The 21003-nt window shown below is 30.0% G+C and overlaps 2 protein-coding genes across 17 annotated transcripts in view; one reads left to right on the top strand and one right to left on the bottom strand.

The window, feature by feature from the left end:
• Positions 1–12654, bottom strand: part of LOC129907880 (serine protease inhibitor 42Dd) — a 52044-nt gene extending 39390 nt beyond the window's left edge. For 8 of the 16 annotated variants that reach the window (XM_055984340.1, XM_055984344.1, XM_055984341.1 and 5 more), the window contains exons 1-2: positions 12526–12652; positions 3255–4171 (exon numbers count right to left, since the gene is read on the bottom strand). In XM_055984340.1, the coding sequence (XP_055840315.1) occupies positions 3255–4171; positions 12526–12547 (939 nt within the window). In that variant the 5' untranslated portion in view covers positions 12548–12652. Of the gene's footprint in view, positions 1–3254; positions 4172–4298; positions 4409–7500; positions 7769–12525 lie in introns of those variants that run through there. The other 8 variants (XM_055984350.1, XM_055984349.1, XM_055984348.1 and 5 more) reach the window with 5 other exon arrangements.
• Positions 12655–19008: 6354 nt separating this feature from the next.
• Positions 19009–20273, top strand: LOC129907884 (serine protease inhibitor 42Dd-like). Its single transcript, XM_055984354.1, has 3 exons — positions 19009–19863; positions 19922–20060; positions 20126–20273. Exons 1-3 carry the CDS (start codon positions 19021–19023, stop codon positions 20248–20250), a joined length of 1107 nt encoding a protein of 368 aa, XP_055840329.1. The 5' UTR covers positions 19009–19020; the 3' UTR covers positions 20251–20273.
• Positions 20274–21003: the final 730 nt, after the last annotated feature.

Raw genomic sequence — 21003 nt, 5'->3', positions numbered from 1 at the left:
ATATATTTTTTTTTTTTTATCATGTTTTGAATTTTAAATAAATGAATCACTGATTATACATTTTGCATCTGCATGACAATAACAATAACAAGTGAAAAAGGTACTTAAAAATAGAGCTAATTTGATCAGCTGTTTTCTTGGAAATCATTTGCAAAATCTCTTTTGAGTCATAGCTTTAATTAGATACAAAAGCAAATAGGCTCACAGATAAACAATTTTTTGTTTGTATCTATTTTGTTTACCCATTATCTAAACTAAAATTTGAAGAAAAAAAGAGCAAGTTTCTTTTTCCAGGAAAATAATAAGTTTTTCCCAGAAATTCTCATAGATTCTTTTGGTCATCAATTATAAATTGCTGACAGAATGTGAGATGATATCTAACATAATTTTTGGCTTTAATCCAACACACTTAATAGATTTTCCTGGTCTTTCGATGGAAAGAGAGATTATCAATGATTGTTTGTGCGATTTTTTAGCAATATTTTGTTTTGACAAGAGCTTTTTTAGCATTCCAAAAGTTTTTTCTTTCTGATAGTACTTGTGAGAAAAAAGAACAAAATAAGTATAATTGGGAAACAGTTCATATCAATCAAAGAGAAATTGAGAATTTTGGGCGTTGTTCTATATGTCATGAATGATTAGTTAAAACCATTAAAAGACTGAAAAAGATTGATATTGATTCTAAAAATATAGATTTAAGTAATTTTCAATTTTTTTTTGTTACTGTTTAAATGACATCATGTGCATTCTTGTTTTTTTTAAGACTTTAATCCATAATTTTATTATGTTTCATTTCCGTTATTTTATTATCTGAAGTGTTATAGTTCACTGAAGATTAATTTATATGTTCTGGTTATCGATTTTGAAGTCAATTTAGCAGGTGTTTGCGTGATTAATTTTAAAATCTTATCACAGAAACTGAGTGACATATTTTTAGGTATTTGTCCTTTAATTATATGTAAATTATAATACTCATTTCCTAAGGAAATCTGAATGAGTTTTATTTTGTACTTCCATAAGGTTTACTTCCATCAACAAATTCGAGGTCGCACGCAATCACTTAAGAGGTTATTGACCTAAGTTTATTGTTTTGGTGTGTTGTTACAATCAATCATTGCTTAACATTTGATTGTAAAGAACTAAAATCAATACAAAATCGGATAAACAGTTTTTAATCTACAAAGCTAATTCACTGAAAGTTGTTAAGTAGAGCAATCCTTTTTTACAAGTGACTTAATGGGCAAAGCATAATTAAGGTCAAAGTCAAGAGCCGTTCTTTGCACTTCTAAAAAATTCTACACAAATACAATATTTCATAGTCAATTCAATATTTCAAAATACCATCTTAGAAAGAATACAGGACGATCTACTTAGCTGGTTTTCTCATGTACAAAAAAGCAGCCCGGAAAACCCAGTTTAAAACGCTATAGCATGGATTTTCTAAGACATGGAAAAATGCAAAACCATGAGAACTGCCGAAGATTTCTAAAGTTGACCCGACAAACTCCATATACAGTATTATTGGAAAGTTTGAGAATGGAATTTGAGATCATGAAAATCGTCTAAATGAAGAAAAAAACCTTTCCCACTCCCAAAGATGCTAAATAAATGAAGGATGTTATATCGGTCGGCGTTAAGCAAAATTGTTCTAAATCCACTTTTTACCGAAAATGAGATAATGATGAAGTTTTACTAATTTGAGGATGCTCTTTCCGAATTTGAAAAGGGTTTTTTGTTAAAAAAAAATTCTTTTCAGCAGACAATATAATTTAATGGGACATAGAACCTCTGATAATTAGACCCGAGTATTCTTGATTGTTCATGTCCCATCATATTTTGTTCTAAGTCCACTTTTTATCTAAGGAAAGTGCGTACTTGTATAGGAATTGTTCTATTCCTTGTATGGTTTATTCAAGAGAAAAGAACAAACTTTATAAAAAACATAACTTGAATGGCAAACGAGCAGAAAAATGCCGATTTAAAACAATTTGAAACTTTAAAATCGTCTCCTGTAAAATTTGCTTTTTGTGACTTAGAACAATTTTGCTTTACGCCGACGATATGGAGAACTTAGAAGGTTAGTTCTTTTTTTAAATGTCCTACAAAAATAAATATATCAACTGCTGAGGAAATTAAATTAAAAACAGTAATATACTGGATTGTTCTTTAGAAGACTAGCTTTACAGAAAGCCTTTTTAATTATTTGGTTTGGTAGTATCAGTTTTATCATGATTATGGCTCCACATAAGTATGGATTAGTCATGGAAAATGTAAAGATTGTTACGAGAAGAGAAAAGCCTACTCTAGAGAAAGATAGTTCCTTCGAACTCGCAGTTTTAGCTTATTCAAATATATTTGGATAAAAGAGTAACTATCCTAAAATTGCATTCCTGGTCTGAAACATGTTTTAGGCAATGAAACACTTCTGCCGACAATGAACAGGTAAAGTGGTGACACAAAAAAATTTGTGCGTGGTAAATATTATAAATTTTTTTCTCCCTTCTCTGCCTTTCCGTAAACTTTTTGACCCACCCTCGTGCAAATATGGCAAAATCTTTCATGCGTACAAGAAATGAATTTTTACAACTTATTGTTTGGTTTTTATCAATAGAGCAAAATTACATATAACCAAAAAAATCTTAACTAATTTATTCTATGCCATGTCTTTCATGGTCAGGGAGCTGAGAGGCTCCTAGAAAAATATATGACGTCGGGAATTTATTTTTTTGCTTATATTGAACTCTTACATGAATACCAATCATCGTTGATGATATAGACATAATCGGAAGAACACTTCTTGCTGTCAGTGGAGATTTTTTAAGCATAGAAGCGGAAGCGTCAAAAATTTTATATTCCAATTACATCTAGTTGGACTAATCAACTAATTTGACTGAAGCTCAATGGAAAGATTTACTATACAGGATATGATGATAACAAATACCAAAATATCAAAGGTTAAGAAATAACCTTACAAAAATTTGTTCAAGGTCTAATGATCTTAGTCATAAATCTCAAAAATAAATAGATTCGGGGAATTTTTACCTAGCTCTAGCTATTATACAAAAATAACGAAAAAAACAATGAGATCATTCTTTTACCTGACATATGCCTTCAACAAGATAAGCTTAAACCTTATCTTTCTGATTGTTCCCAATCAACGATTAGATAGTAAATAATGCAGGTCGATATAATTTTTTAATTAACAATCTATAAATCTTATAAAATAAAAATAACATAAAAAAATAATCACTCACCTGTTTCAATGGTTTAGTCAGCTCTGCCGAAAATTCCACCTTAAATTTGGGGAATTTAACAACAACCTCTTCTACGCTCATCTGTTGTGTGAGATCATGCAAATTAACTGTTTGCAATTTCCTTTCCAAATCTTTCAAGCCTGTTCGTGAATTTGGCAACAGCACCAACATTGAAAGATCCGAATCCCGATAGGGCATTTCAATTGCAGTACAATCTAATTCTTCAAAATATCCATAATTATACTTGGCTTTGCCATTCATCATTTCCACTTTAACACTGTCGGTTTCGTTGATGAAGAAATCCTCCTCAGCAGTTCGGTCTTTTTCGAATTTCTTCTCCCATTCACCTTTGAAATGGATTGCATTTACTAGCACCATTCGAGTGAGAGAGTTCAAACTGTCTGAGGAAATTAAATCCTTAATTTTATTATTGGTCTTGTCTTCAACCCATTTATTGATGGTACTCGCTGCTGGGACATTTTTAGCAAAGTCAATTGCTTCCGATGAAGAGCTAAAACTCTCGATAGCAATTTTATTAAAATCAGGATTGATTTCATAGCCTTGTTGGACATAGAGTTTATTGGCGATTTTCAAAAGTTTAGAGTTGGCATACGAATCGAGGACACCTTTGAATGATTCACCAACCAGAGCACGATCGTTGGCAACTAGCTTTAAACCAGTGGCCATTTCTTCGGCAGTTTCACCGGTAGCACCGGCATAAGCTAGAGCAACACATGTCTGAATGGAGAAGGGCGAGAAAATGATATTCTTGCCTTCATTCAAAGCAGCTAATTCATTGTAGAATTGAACCGAAAATTGGGCGCTGTTTTGGGAGAATTTAACACTCAAGTCTGAAGACATTTCTTCGGATAAATTAAATGGTAATTGTAGTAGAAGAAAAAATGCAAACAATTTCACTGTGAAATGGAAATAAAATACAAAATAATTAACACTTTATAGTTTCTAAAATTAGAAGAAAAAATGTAAAGAAAATATCGGAGTAGAAATGGTATACAACAAAAAAAAAGATAATATACGACTTGCCTCGCCTTAGGCTGAGAGAATAATGAAAATACAATTCGAATCGTATTTAAAAACGAAGGCAGACCAATCGCCAAATTGTGTTTTGAAAATTATTCAATTTGTTGGGTTGGAGAGTTTGGAGTCTCAACGACTGCCTCAGACATTAAACAACGAACACGTAAGCACACAGAAAGCTTTTTTTTCGTCGTTTCTCATCATATCTCTGGCAGTGGCGTATCCAGAAAAAAATTTGGAGGGGCTCACCTGTACCTACATTTTTTAGTCATTTTTTTTTTTGCTTGTGCTCCTTTTATTAAAGTTAACAAAACAATAAATACAACATTTTTTTGTCTTCTTAGGGTTAGAAAACCCATATATTTCCGAAACAAATCTTCAATATCTTCATATCATTATCAATTTTTGTTCCAAATAAAAGATTAAAGTAGTAACTTTCGACTGATTTTAATATCTTTTTTCTACGTTCGTTTTTAGACTTATGAAATAATCATATTTAAGATTAATATCTGACTTTTTGCGTGTTCAACTTTTAGCTAATCAATAATAAATTTTAATTTCAGTCTCCCGATGACCACGCACAATGCAATTTGTTGCAAGAAGTTCGGGGTGAATAAATAATTGCATTCTGTTTAATTTTTACGAATGATATTTTATGATATTTGATCTTTTTATTTTAATATATAAATTAATAACACCTCTAGGAAAAAAATAATAAAGAGGTTTGTTCATTTTTTATGTAAGCAAATTTTGAAACCTTAATTTTGTTAAATAGTTAAACTGATTCAAAAAAAATCTTCATTTAATGTATGTACCTAAATATTGGAATATTAAGCCTAGTGGTCAAATGGGTCTTGATTCTTTTTCCTATTATTAGGCTTCTGTCCTGTTAGTTAATTTTTTTTTTTGTTGATTACTAAGCCTTAACTACATTTGCCACTTTTTGCCAAAATTAATGGGATATATTCATAGACGCTGTCTAAGTTGCTACTTGCTACTAAGAAAGACTGGAATGTATACTATTCAAATAATATTGGATAAAACCCAGTCTAAAATGAAGTGGGGTCTAAAAAAGACTAAGACTATGCCCCAATAAGTGCACATATTTTTTTCTTCGCTAGCGCTTGTTTTTATAAAAAAAAAAGTATATAAATTGTTTAATAATATGCTTTCTGCATTATTTTTAAAAAAATTTTTCATTTCGAGAAATCATCACAAAATCAGTTTGAAAATTTTCACTTTTGTACTTTTTCATTTTAAGGTTGTTGTTTGGGCTTTACCATAAATATTTTGTATATAGCTAAGAGTTGTAAATTCATTTTTTTCTTATAAAATTATAATATAATGGGATTATTTAAAGTTATCAATTTTTTCATGCTAAACTATTTTTTTAAGTCAAATCCCTCATTAAATAAGTTTTGTTCTTACTTTTTAAAGACTCTTAATTAACAATAGGTGTCATTTTGAATGCATAGTATTTAATCCCATGGTATAAAAAGGAAAAGTATGATCATTAGAAAAAAGTCTGTATCGAGAACTGTCAAAACTTAAAAATGGCTTCTTAAGTTTTTGACAGCTGCCCATTGAAATTGTTGTTGTAAACAAATTTGTCTTGGAAATTTTTGTTGCTTTTGACTTTGCCAAATTAAACGTCAAAAACTTATTACTCCATTTTGTAAAATGGTGACTCTAACTCTAATAATCATACCTTGTCTTCTTATACCATGGAAAAATCCTAATCGACCTAAATTGACTCATGAAAATTCGGTATAATACTACGTTTCCACCTACCCTAAATCCTAGATTTAGCTAAGTAGATTTAGCTTAAATCTCGAGTTTTATTCTAAATCTCGGATTGAAAGTAGGTGAAAATCTTAGATTTAGGGTAGCTGAACCCAAATCTGAGATTTAGCGAAGTAGATTTAAAATAAATCTCGAGATTTATTCTAAATCTACTTAGCTAAATCTCGAAATTAGCGTAGGTGGAAACATAGTATAAGAGTGAGTTAAGAACTCTTGTAACAAAATCAAACTAAAAAAAAACTTTGCTTAGGGATTTTCTTCGATATTTTTTTTTTTTTTTTTTTTGACAAATTAGGTTAAAATAAAATCAACAAATCAAGCAAAAAAACCCGACTGTCAAATCAAGCAAAAAAAAACCCGAAAACCAGAGGTGCGTTCTTTTTCTAACAATAGTTAACTATTGTTAACTATCGTTAACTTTTGTCGTAACTAAACGATTTGTAACTATTTGACAGATGAACATCGTTCCTAAACTCGTTTTGAAGTGTCAAATAGTTACAAATTTTAACTATTTCCAACTCACCTCCATGATATGAGTTGAAGTTGAACACTCATGAGATTTTTGATGTGTCAAAGTGGATGTTTTGTTTACAAAACCAACCTAAAGATTTTTTTCTTTTGGAAATAAGCGGAAAAAATGAAAATAAAAACAGAGTTTTGTAATTTTATGATGAGAGAGAATTTATTTTGACTAAAAAAACATGATTTATGGTAGGTATAATTATGGAAATAAAAATATTCTCGAAACAATTTTTTTTGGTGGTTTGACAGTTTAACAATATCTAACAATAAATCGTTCCTAAATGGTTTGTAAAAAAAACAACAATTTCTAACAATGACACATCAACAATATGACATAACAACCATAGTTGACTATTGTTAGAAAAAGAACGCAGCTCAGGGGTCAAACTACGGCATACGTACGTTAACGTATTGACACTTTATCCTTTATGTCTCTATCATTTTTTTTCTAATTAAATAGAGAGAGCAATAGTCAAAACGTTAACGAACGTATGCTATAGTTCGACCCCAGTTTTTTGACCCGGTTTAAAACCGGTCAGTTTAACCAAAAGAAAAAATAAACGGAAAAACCGAAAACCGGTTTTTGTACTAACAACCGACATCCCTAATCAAATCACCTAAATAATAACATGATATTGGAGGCTTGAGGGGGACTTGAGCCCCCTGAGCTCTCTCTTCAATACGCCACTGATCTCTGGGGGGAAAATTAAAATACTTTTTTTTTTGTTTTGTTTTTGTTGTGAAATAGCCGGCTATTGAAGATGACGCCATCCAAAAACAAATTATATATGTAGAAATGTTATTTTGATATAAATATAATCAAAACCAAAACTATAGAGGAATTTATGTGAGAATTTGTGTCTCACTTTGTGCGACTACTTACGCATTTATAGTAGTTACTCATTCATCAATTTGTTTTGTGCGATTCTGATGATTTTGCAAGTCACAATTATTAATAAATCATGCAATAGTTATTTGTGTTTGCAAAGAGTAAACTTAAATTGTAATTTTTTAAGTAAAATGAACTTGAAAAAATTATTTTATTTGAGATGAAACACACACTGACACTACACACAGAGAGATAACAGATGTTTTGGGTTTTTTTTTTTTTATTTTGTTCTGTTATCTTGCTGTTGTATGTGTACTGTTATATTTTGCTTTTGTTCTGTTCTGTTCTTCGTGAAATGTACACGAAGGAGAACAAAACAAAACAAAAAAAAAGACAACCAACTACAGAGTGGAAGTCTACATGGGCTTTTTATTTATGTATTATGGTGGAACTGCAATGAATTATGCTGATTTATCTTTTAATGAGTGTCTACATGGGCAGTGATTCTTTGGAGATATGAAAATGGATATTTATATTGATACTTGGAATCACGGCACCTGGTGGATAGCGCCAAAACCTCAAAGTGATATAGATTATTTTCCGATTTGCCGTTCAATGTAGTTTCCATAAGAAAAAAACCAAAAATACCTCGAAAAACATTTATTAATTTTAATTTATTTTTTATATTTATATGAAGGAGTTAGTGGAGTCAAATTAGCCTTATACCTCGGAATCCAGGGAAAGTCGATGCATCTGAAAAACGAGTATAGGGCTGCATTATAAAAGGGTCAAATAAGAAAGTTAAAAAAAAAAAATTTCACCGCTCTCGATTACAACAGTTTTTATGGACCGTTAACTGTCATTCCGTATGCAAGCGTCGATCGGAATTGCTGTCTCATTTTAGATTTTGCTCAAACTTTGTAGGGATGTTCTCTAGGACTGTAAGGAAGCAAATCCATGATGATGATTTTAATTTGCGTGGTTTCCCCGCAACCCGCATTTGAACTTTTTCAGAAGGTCATTTTTATGTTATTATAGCATTGCGTCTACTAAAGATTTCTTTTTGTTTGAAACGCCATTTTAAAGCTTAAGAATAGCAATTTTTGAATATATATTAAAAAATTACGTAATAATTATCCCTGAATTAAAAATAATTTTTGAAAAACTGGTAATTTTGCTGATTTTTCATGGTTTTTGACTGGCTCCAGAACCTTGGCTATTATATGTAGGAAGCTTATACTTACCAAATATTAAATATACATATTTTTCAACAAAATTAATCTAAAATGAACTCGACAGCTGTACTCCTTATGCAAAAATTTTAAGTTCAAAGTATTGAGTATTTTAAAAAAGCTAATTTTTATACTGTCATTTTCCACGATTTGACTAAACGAAGAAATGTGAAACTTACAGTGTGTTAAGTAAAGAGTACGAACTAAATATACTATTAATTTCATGCTTCTATCTTATGTCAAACATAGTGCAATCATAGCCTTAAGTAGGGGTTATTTTGGCTTTTTAGCATTTTTGCGAATTTTCAAACAAGCGGTACACTAAGAAGATATGAAAATAACACAATTTTGTTTAGAGGACTTAAAGTTAAAAGTTTCAACTTAAAAAACTGTTAGTTTTATGTTTCTATCTTTAGTCAAATCGTAAAAAATCATAGTATACAAAAATATTTTTTTAAAAAACTCAAAACTTTGAACTTAAAATTTTTGCATAAGGAGTACAGCCATCGATTTCATTTTAGATTTATTTTGTTGAAAAATATCTATATTTAATATTTAGTAAGTATAAGCTTCCTACATATAATAGCCAAGGTTCTGGCGCCAGTCAAAAACCATGAAAAATCAGCAAAATTACCAGTTTTTCAAAAATTATTTTTAATTCAGGGATAATTATTACGTAATTTTTTAATATATATTCAAAAATTACTACTCTTAAGCTTTAAAATGGCGTTTCAAACAAAAAGATATCTTTAGTAGACGCAAAGCTATAATAACATAAAAATGACCTTCTGAAAAAGTTCGAATGCGGGTAGCGGGGAAACCACGCAACTTAAAATTAAATCATCATGGATTTGCTTCCTTACAGTCCTAGAGAACATCCCTACAAAGTTTGATCAAAATCAAAAATGAGACAGCAATTCTGATTGACGCTTGCATACGGAATGACAGTTAACGGTCCATAAAAACTGTTGTAATCGAGAGCGGTGAAATTTTTTTTTTTTAACTTTCTTATTTGACCCTTTTATAATGCAGCCCTATACTCGTTTTTCAGATGCATCGACTTTCCCTGGATTCCGAGGTATAAGGCTAATTTGACTCCACTAACTCCTTCATATAAATATAAAAAATAAATTAAAATTAATAAATGTTTTTCGAGGTATTTTTGGTTTTTTTCTTATGGAAACTACATTGAACGGCAAATCGGAAAATAATCTATATCACTTTGAGGTTTTGGCGCTATCCACCAGGTGCCGTGATTCGAAGTATCAATATAAATATCCATTTTCATTTTTCAGATGCATCGACTTTCCCTGGATTCTGTCTTCAAAAACTAAAAAAATAATAGAAATTATTGAATTATTCTTTTATTTGTTACCTATAGGTACATTGAACTGCAAATCGAAAAAAAAATCTATATCATTTTCAGGTTGTCGCTCCAAGTGTTAGATGGCGTGGAAAGCTATTTCCCAAGTCACAATAGAATTTTGTGTGTTTCAAATCATATGAAAAAATCGCAAAATATCCATTTAAAAATTTTTCTTCATTCATTTTTTTGAGGTAGAATCGGCTAACGGGATAGTCAAAAAATTAATATTTCGCTCAAAAATCATCGATTTTGATTATACTGCCCAACACACAAAAATTCTCCAGACCGTTGTTTATCATTTCTTACTAAATTTAGGGTGCTTATTCCGAAAACAACATATAAGTTTTTTAGCAGCTCTAGTTTTTAAATTATTCATACATAAAAAGGCATAGAAATTCATACAATTTTATTTTTGTTAAATTTTTTATTTAAAAAATTTGTTTTGTATTTTTATTTTCCTTACTGAACCGAAATACATTACATTCGCAATAAGTTTTTCCAGTAAAAAAAATAGTATTAAATTACCCCCAAAATGTAAAAAAATTAAAATATCAAAAAAAAAAAAAAAATAGAGCTCCTAGAAGCAACCAGTGTGATTTTTAGGCTTCGATAAAAAATTATCTGGAAAATGCTAATAAACAGTTAAAATAAGCATAGGTAACTTTAAAATTAGTACGAAATTACACCCAAAATGTGGAAAACTAAAATATTTCAAAAAGACAGGTGAAAAAATAATTTAAAAAAACTACTTTTCCATAAATTCGTTACAAACATATCCAAATTCAAGGTAAAAAGTCTAAATAAATTGAAAAAGTTGTATAAAATTATGCTTGTTATTCAAAAACGGTCCAATAAAACGCAAAAAATTTGCGTGGCATTTCAAATAACTTTTATTTATCAGACTTTTGTTTATCACACTTTCATGCTCATTTACGGGTGTAAAATTAAATTTTAAATGAAAATAAAATTAAATTAATGTATTCAAATTGGTTGTATGTTCACATTTTTGGTGGATTTTTGCTGTAAAATGCTTTGATTTTAAAGGAGCCTTAAACCAAGTTCAAAATAAAAAAGCCAAAATCCGATAAATCGAAAATCAAAATTTTTGAGGAGCGAGTTAAAAGTTCAAGAATCTTGTTTGGCGATAAATAGACGGCTCTGGCAACACTGGTGCCCTCTAATATTAGGTCATTTCTGATACACTTGGTACAGAATTAAATAAAGAGACTATCAGAATCTAGTGGAGGTGGACTTCAATGACGACAATAAGAAAAGCATTTTTAAAGTATTTTTTGTCCAAAGCATCGTATAGGACACAATGTGCAAATATGCCCTAACTATGGACCAAAGAATATTTATGTCGTTTTCTATTTGCTTTTGAGATTTTTGTGTAAACATCTCAGATTTTCCACTACAAATAGAATTATGAAATCTAGTTTTGTAATTGTGTACGAAATCTGTGCGTATAAAATAAAACAACAACAAATGTTCAGACAAATGTCAAACAGAGGAGTGTGTGTGAAAGTGCATGTGCTTGTATGCGTGAATCTTGATAAAAATCTAGATTTTTGAATCTCAACCCGCAAATAGATAATTAAATCTGAGATTTTTCCACTTTTTCCATTCTTCACACCCTTTTTCAGCTGTCAGATTCACAAATCTGATTCTGTATCTCGTCAATAGAAAACGACATTAAAAACTCTGTTTACTTTTTCAGTTTCTTTTTTTTTTAAAACAATTGTTTTTCTACTTGAAGTCAGAAACTTAAACTACGTACCTACTACGTAGTGTAGTAGGTAAGTACATTTGAACCTCTTTACCGACTTCCAAAAAGGAGGAGGAATTAAAATTCGTCTGTATTTTTTGTTTGTTTGTTACCTCATAACTTTGGACTGAGTGAACCAATTTTGATAATTCTTTTTGTATTAGAAAGCTGGTGGCTGCAGTGTTTCAATTTCAATTTTGTTCAGTTATGGCAATAGAAACTTTTAGAAAAACCATAAAACCCAGTTTTGATCCATGGAAGTCGGTTTTGTTTTTCGATAAAAATGATTATTATTTGTTTAAACAAATTTGAATAAATCGTTAAAAATTAAGGCAACCTCGTCTACACCCCGTCTTTCTCTTATATTCAAAATTTTGATTTTTTTTAATACTCAAACTCAAGTGTTTTCGAATAAGCTTTAATTAATGTGTATTTAACGGCATCGTATTTATAGTAACAATCAATTACTTTTGTTCTTCGTAGAATAGTAGTACAGCAAAAAAACTTACTTCAATTATAATACATCCCGACAAACAATTTTGGTTCTATAAAGCTTTACAGATGCAATTGTTGCTTCTGTAAAGCATTATAGAAGCAAAATTGTTAGTAGGGTAACTATTTATTAATTATAAAAATAAAAATAAAAAAAGAAAAACAACAAACAAATGATTAGGTCTTTTTATAATTAAGGAAAAAAACAAAAAGCCACAACTTACTTGGGGTCACAGATTTTGACATTTTGATACTGATAGTAGATCACTTTATAAATCACATTCACTTTATTAATATTATCAATTTTTACTCTGCTTTTAGTTAAATATATTAATTTTTTTCTAATGAGATATTTTTTATTTTTTTTTTATTTTATTCCCACTACTTGGGAATCAAACCATATTTCACAAACAAAATATCAATTAAAATAAATAACACCTTCAAAATAGTCTCGAGGAAAAACCGATCCGTGAGTTTGCATAAAAATTAATAACCTAATTAAATAGGTAGTATTTTATATCGACACGTTTTTACTAAGAAAACAGAGAGACTTAAAAAACACAACCCGACGACGTATTGATTTGAAATTCCAACCGAACTAAAGATGACTAGAATATTATTTTGAACATCAAATAATAAAGATTCATCATCTATCAATAGTAAAACCTTATCTGTTTTATTGAAAATGTAAAGGGAGAAAAATTAATAATAACAGAAATGAATTGTGCGCTCATGTTGATTCAAATGAATCAAAATTTTAAGTATTTTTTGTTTTGTCTAGTTTGGGTTTTTTTTTTAATGTTTATTTTCGTCATACACAAAATTTTAACCTTAAGGGTGATTTACATTCTCTAATGAATATGTTATTTGCAATTATTGCAAAAAAAAAATCCAATAGTGACTTATAAAAGCAGGGCTGGAATCGGCTAACGCGATAGTTGATAATGATGGTCAACAAACAAATAATGGAGCAAAAGTATCGTTTTTTTACTATCAACCATTGACTGTAGCCTTAGCCGATTCAACACCAAGTAACTAAATGCATTGGTTGATTTACTTCAAAATTGGAACATGTTTTTTTTGGCGAAAAAAATTCATTTTAAAAAATTTCCACGAAATCCATCGAGTGAAACATCAAAAGAAAGGACTCTTTAAACTCTATTTATGGTGGAGTCAAATTGGCTTTATACCTCGGAATCCAGGGAAAGTCGATGCATCTGCAAAGTGAGTATAGGGCTGCATTATAAAAGGGTCAAATAAGAAAGTTAAAAAAAGAAATTTCACCGCTCTCGATTACAACAGTTTTTATGGACCGTTTACTGTCATTCCGTATGCAAGCGTCGATCGGAATTGCTGTCTCATTTTAGATTTTGCTCAAACTTTGTAGGGATGTTCTCTAGGACTGTAAGGAAGCAAATCCATGATGATAATTTTAAGTTGCGTGGTTTCCCCGCTACCCGCATTTGAACTTTTTCAGAAGGTCATTTTTATGTTATTATAGCTTTGCGTCTACTAAAGATTTCTTTTTGTTTGAAACGCCATTTTAAAGCTTAAGAATAGTAATTTTTGAATATATATTAAAAAATTACGTAATAATTATCCCTGAATTAAAAATAATTTTGCTGATTTTTCATGGTTTTTGACTGGCTCCAGAACCTTGGCTATTATATGTAGGAAGCTTATACTTACCAAATATTAAATATACATATGTATTTTTCAACAAAATTAATCTAAAATGAAAAAATCACTTCCATCACCCAAAAATCCATTTTTTCGATATAACAACCTATACAAAAATTTATACCACCTGAAAGCTTATTGCTTCAGCTCAAAATATGTATATCGATCATGTCTATTAGACTTCTACAAAAAGAGCTAGAATTTTTTGAACTCGATCAATTTTCATCAAAAAAAAGCATATAATTTTATTTTCTAACGCTATTGAATCAATTTTTTCACTGACAGCCTATTTAAAATTTTATATCATGTGAAAGCTCATTATTTCACCTTTCATACGACGTTTCAATCTTATTTCTGCGATGCCTAGAAAAAAGTTAGAATTTTTTAAGGCCAACCATGTCTACATTTCAAACTGAGAATACGGTACTTCCCACACTGGTGGCTGTTTATGATCAACAGATCTCCACAGGTGTTTCGAGGTATTTTGCAATTTTTTTAATTTAACATTGTGTAGCTTGGAGTGAATGTACAGTTATGTGTGATATATCAAATGAAAGGTAATATTATCAGGATGCTCATTAAAATTTGTATTTGCTCTAGATCAAAAGATATAACCTGTTGAAAAATAGAACTTAACAACAAAATTGATTGAAATTTTGCACAGATATAGTTCTATTTATTATCTATTTTTACTAAAATTTCATTCATTTATCTGTTGAAGAAAAAAAGATCAAAATAAAAAACGGTCAAAAACGGTAAAAAAACTTAGAACAAAAAAAACTTGTTTTCCCCGTTATTCGGTCAAAAATCATTTTAAAATACCAATTTTTTCACATATATGCGCACAATTATAGACTAGATGTTCTATAAGCTTGAGATTTTTTGAACGCTACAAAAAATTAAAAAAAATAAAAAATCACCCAAAAATACCCCAAAATACCCCAAAATAAGTATGGAGGTGTTTTTCAAAAATTCATATTTCCCATAGATTTAACAAAAAATCAGTATTAGACCCCTAACATTTTTTTTTATCTTTTGAATGACGTTTTTCAAATTGTCAAAAAAAATTTCCCCTACCTATAATCACTACTTCCTCAAAGGTCTACTCTATGTTTTAGTTTTAGAAAATCATTTATTACTTGCTTTTGAAATTTTTAGAATTTTTTTCAAATCCATTGTCAGTCTTGTAATAAATTTATCTATCGATTAAAAAAAATTCAACTCTATACATTGTCGCGTTTAGAAAATAGCCAACTTTTTGCAGTTTTGTTTTACCCCTATTTACCCTATTAAAAGATGGAATTTTTTTAAAATCCTTCAAATATATTCAACTTTAGATTATTATCTAAGCTATAAAAGATTTTTGCATCTCTAATAGTTTATTTTTAATTTTTAATTGAAATTTTCGCCGCACTGCGAAAGTGCGAGAGTGGAACGGGAGAAAATGGCGTCACTTTTTTGTGGTGGCTGCCATGGTTCATCGATTTATAAGGCGTTATCACGTCAAAAAATAAAAACAAAACAAAATAGATATATTATCTAAATGAGTTATTTGATAAGTGATAACTAAGAGAGAACAAGTTCTTGTTCCACAATCAATAAAAGCGATATCATACCTCTACAATCTTATCGTCAAAAAAAAATTAAAAACACTAAACTCATTTAGTCAAAACAATATCGAAGTTAGTTGGAAAAGATAGCTGCAATTGAAAAAAAGTGTCAACTATTTTAGATCAAATTTAAACAAAAAGAATAAAAAAAAAAACAAGCAAAAAATCCTTAAAGTTAAATTATTAAATGTAAGTAGCATTTCATTTAGTTAAAAATACAAGGTGTTCAAGAACAATTACAAAAACCTAATATTTAGATACCTACATATGTTTCAACATATGCATTTGTGTTTGTAAATATAATGAAAACAAAAGTTATTTAATAATTAACAACTATTTATAATAGCCATTAAAACAAAAGCTTAAGATTGCCAATTGCAAATTCCAAATTCTCCGAACTCTCAGTTTATTTGTTTTGACACTCTGCTCTTTAATAGCTTTGCTTTATTGTATGTTGTTGTTTTCCATTTGAAGCTTTTTGAAAAAGATAACTACTAAAACAAAGGTTCGGAAAGTTTTTAAAATTTAACAAAAGGAATATAAACAATCCAGTAGGTATGTTTTTTTTTTCGGGACTCCTAATCTTATTCCGAATACGATGGGATATGTGATTCTTCCGATATTATTTACCAGCAGCGTTAGCTCTTAAAAGGAATTCAACTGACTTTCAAATCAAATTATTTATCGATTCCTCCGAAAGATATTGCAAGTCAAGAAAATTATTCATCACAACTAAAGTTTATCAGTGAGGTCGAAGACTTGTATGATTTCAAATATCATGACTTGTGTTGGGCTTATTTTTAATACGCTACAAAAGTCTAAAGTCTTCCTCTTCGTACTACTGAATTGATTCCCTGTAAATGGGGTAAGGTTTTCGATTCGATTATTCTATGTCTGCAGCTGTAACTTTTAAAGGCTTCTTCTTCTTTTTGTGACCAGCACCTTAAAGTAGTGGTTCAGTGCATTGTGGGCCTTGCTTTACAACATAATCCAGCCAGATCTATCCCTAGCCACTCACTCTAGTTACGATCACCAAATTTGTTAAATTTCACTTGATTGCGCATCGCACAAGGCAATTGCTATTGAGTGACGAACCATAGCCGAACCGCAGTCAAACCACTGCCAAACCACAGACGAACCACAGCCAAACAACAGCCAAACTACAGCACATAAAAAAGATCTTAAAGAAAATGCTAAATTTATTGTACAATTATTCCGATTCTACTACTATTTTCCCTTGTTCATATTCTCGATAACTGGTTTCTCGTGCTGCTTTATTTTTCTTTTGGGAAGAGAACGAAGGAATTTTGGCTTATGCCTTCGTTCGGTTCCGCTTCTATAGATTTCGATGTGATGGTTTAGGCCTCAATTATAGCTATCAGTAAAATCCAGCAGTCAATTTTTTACTGATCATTTTTACTAATCTTTGCATCAGTAATTTTTTTAATAATGGCATCGGAACAGTAAAAAAATGGAACAGTAAAACGAAATGGAAATTAGTCAAAAATATGGTTTAAACTAATTTCATAAATATTTTGCTCAAAATAAAACTTTCAAGTCTTTAAAATAGCTAAAAAAAATGTTTACTGATGGATTTTACAAATAGCTATAAATAAGCCCTTAGTGAAGTGCAGGGCATGTCAGAGGTGGCATATCTCTGATAGCTTTTGGCAATGTTGTCACTGGTTCTTCTTATTTGCTGCTGCCCACTTGCCACTTACCCCTTTTTGAGAGGTTATTCGAGACACGATTGACAATCTGTTGTGGTTTAAGTTTTCTTTTTCTTTCTATCTTGGGATAGCAAAGAAAGTGCTCGTATGTTTTTCAAAGAGCTCGTAAAAGTCATTTTCGTGAAGACTGGGAAACGAATTCAGACAATTGGCATCATAGTTTGGGAGGATGCACAAGCTCCTTTTAAGAACGGAATAAGTCCATTTTGCTAAAATGTTGGGAAAACGCAAACAAACTGAATAGCTTCTATATTTTACTGTTTTTAGATGTTTGACCTTCAGATAAAATAAAGATTAGGTGGATTAAAGTCGCATGAGATAAAAATTTTATTTCTATAGGTTTCTGGTAGACAAACGGTTTAAAAACTTTGGACTTATTCCGTTCTTAAAACTATTATTAACTATTGATAGAGTTTGAGTAATCAAAACAAAAAAGTGTTATACATATAGTAAAACAAATATTTTGTGTTGTAGTCTATTTTTTACGTGAGTATAACAAAAAATGGGAAAATAAAGATAGGTTCGAATGGTCATTCTTCGGTTAAATTTCATTAAAAAAAAACTTTTTGAGAACAGCATTTTGAAGGAAATTTAATCTTCTTTTTTTATTTAGAGCAATGCATAAATATGACTATCTCAGTCCTATCTCGCTTTTCTTGACTTTTTTTCATGTTTATTTGGACTGTTTTGGTATGGAATTTTTTTTTCCAATTTAAAAAAAAACATTTTTTCGATAGTAAATTTGATTCTCTACTACAAGTTTCAAAGTCAAATTATCAAAACTATGCTTTGTTTAAGGGCCAATTTTTCAATAGTCAGATAAACAGTCAGTTAGTACTTATTCCTCAGATAGAGCAAAAATCACTTTTTCAACAGGCAGATTTAGCTATTTCTAGGAATAAAACTATCTGCTTCTTTCATAGACGAATAAAAATTATTCTAAGGAATAATTTCAACAAAAATTTTATGTCAATTGTCAAAGCTGCTTTGAAAGAATTTTGACAAAAAATACAGAGGAAACGAGAAAACAAAAACAATTATTAATAAAAATGTCGTTTAATTTTGAATATTTTTGAATTTGACAATTTTTTTAGAATAAATTATTCTTGATTGAAAAATTCAATATTGTTATCTGATTGTTTATGAGCCTAATAACTTTATTCGTCGAACAGTTAACTGACTGTTTATTAGAAGATTGAAAAATCGGCTCTAAGAGATATATTGAAAAAAACCAAAAAGGTGGCTTTTGCACCCCTATCTTCAATTTCGACCCTCTCATTTAATAGCACTCCGCGGTTTTATCTTCTCTTATAACCCATTCAACGTGTCATGTTAAGACATAATAAGTAGCCTGAAATCCTGAATTAATTTGTTCTTCAAACTTATAAAATTTTTCAAGCCCTGTAACTTTGACACCCAAAACATTTTTTTTTTATTTTTTCATTTTAGAAGATTTGTCTAGGTACGCCTAAAGATAACATTTGCATCAAAAAGTCTATTTCGAAAAAAAGTGGACTTATTACGTTCTTAAAACTGACAATTAAATTGTAGATTCCATCATCTGCGAATTTTTTACGAACTTTGCATACCTTTGAGGGCTTTAAGCAATGTTGAAATTTTTGCCTTCGTTTTAAAATTATCAAGTAATTACAAGTTCAATATGAGTAATGCCTTTTTATCTTTACAGGAATAAATCAAAATGACAATACCTCCAGCAGCAAATAAAGGACTTTTTGCCGCCGATTTGTTTCATCAAATTTGTAAAACAAAATCTTCAGAAAATGTCATAGTTTCACCAATATCAATTCATACAGCCCTAGCAATTACCTATATTGGAGCCGAAGAAGAAACAGCTAAGGAACTTGAAACCGGCCTTCATTTACTTACTACCAACTACGAACAAGTTGGAAGACATTTTGCTGGAATAATTGCCAAAGACAATGGCGAAGCAAAACTTAGTATAGCCAATAGGGTCTTTATTAATAATGAATATAAAATAGATCCTCTATTTAAAATGATCGCTAGCAAATATTTCGATTCCGAAACTGAACATTTAGATTTTAGTGAAAATTCTAAAGCTATCAATGTCATTAATAAATGGGTTGAAGAGAAGACAAATAAAAAAATATGCAACGTTGTTCATTCAATAGATTGTGATACAAAGGTGATACTTGTTAATGCCATATATTTTAAGGGTAAATGGAAGATACCTTTTAACAAGGACATGACACGTAAAAGTAATTTTTGGATAAGTAAATGCAAGTCTGTGAAAGTTGATACAATATATGGGAGTGAACATTTCAAGTATGGTGTGTTTCCTGAGCTTAATGCAACTGCTGTTGAAATGCCATACAAGGATTCAGATATATCGATGATTCTGATCTTGCCAAATGAACGTGATGGTTTGGCCGATTTGGAATCGAAATTAAGTTCAGTTGTGATAAATGATCTATCAGCGAGAATGACTGTGAAGAGCTTAGATTTATATATGCCAAAATTTAAGATTTCATTCACAACAAGGCTGACTGATACTCTTAAGGCGGTAGGTTTTGGCAAATCAATTTATCATTTAGACCATTTATTATTCCTTGTTTTTGTAGATGGGAATACGTTCGTTATTTGAAAATGCAAGTCTGCCACGCATGTTCGAATCAGGTCCGCCAGTAAAAGTTTCTGATGTTCATCATAAAGCTTTTATTGAAGTTAATGAAGCCGGATCGGAAGCAGCAGCAGCCACAGGTATTTATAATTTAATAACATTTTTAGAGATTTTACTTTGACCAGAAATTTTCTTTTTATTTCAGTTGTTAAGATTTCTCCGATGAGTCTGGATTTTTGTAAAAAGAAATTTAATGCTGATCATCCATTTGTATTTGCCATAAAAGACCCGGAAGTTGTTTATTTTGTAGGACATGTTGCTAAGTTTTAAATAAAAAAAAAATTATTTTTTAAGCTGTTTGATTAATTTAAACTTTTCTTATTAATTTTTTAAAATCTGCACCTTATTTTCAAACCAAGAAAATTAGGACTTGCGGACATGAGATTTTTTTAGATTTTTGAGGGTAGTTAAAGAATATCCAAACAAAGATTAAAATGAAAAAATTAGCCTATTAGCACTTATTCCTAAGATGTACAAGAATCTTCTTTAGTGCATATCCTAAAATTTGCCCCTCCATCAAAAAATACCATTATTCCGTAGGTATGTATATTTTTTGTAATGGATTGTTTTGATTTTTAATAATGATGGATTCTAAAATCTTTATGCAAAATTTGGTTCATCTACCATAACTTTTAAGGGTTTTTCGGCAGTAAGTTTGCAACTGTTATAATAATATGAGTTGACAGATGAAAAACAGGTATAACTTTTTCCAGATACGTCAGATTGTCTTGATTTTAGATTTTTTGGAATAAGCATTAAAAAATACCTTGAAATCATGTATCATATGTGTATGTAATACCATAGCCTATTTTTGCTAATTTTGAAAATCTCCATTTCGCGATTTGACCTTGAAATCGCGACAAGCGGACATGAGATTTTTCTAGACTTCTGAGATATGTTATAGAATGGCAAAAGGAAGATATTGAGCAAAAGAAATTTCTACTAACATTCATTCTGAGATCTACCCCTTTTTTCTCCTTATTTTACTGTATTATAACTTAAGAATCATGAACTAAATTCTAT

The sequence above is a fragment of the Episyrphus balteatus genome, chromosome 1 (assembly GCF_945859705.1).
Source record: "Episyrphus balteatus chromosome 1, idEpiBalt1.1, whole genome shotgun sequence".
NCBI lineage: Eukaryota > Metazoa > Arthropoda > Insecta > Diptera > Syrphidae > Episyrphus > Episyrphus balteatus.
Note: the sequence above shows the minus strand (reverse complement) of the source record. Positions and strands in the feature narration are given on the sequence as shown.

Coding starts and splice junctions, on each gene's coding strand:
- LOC129907884 (XM_055984354.1), top strand. CDS start 19,021: ATGACAATACCTCCAGCAGCAAATAAAGGACTTTTTGCCGCCGATTTG. Junction 19,864..19,921: donor TGACTGATACTCTTAAGGCG/GTAGGTTTTGGC, acceptor TTGTTTTTGTAG/ATGGGAATACGTTCGTTATT. Junction 20,061..20,125: donor GGAAGCAGCAGCAGCCACAG/GTATTTATAATT, acceptor TTTTTATTTCAG/TTGTTAAGATTTCTCCGATG.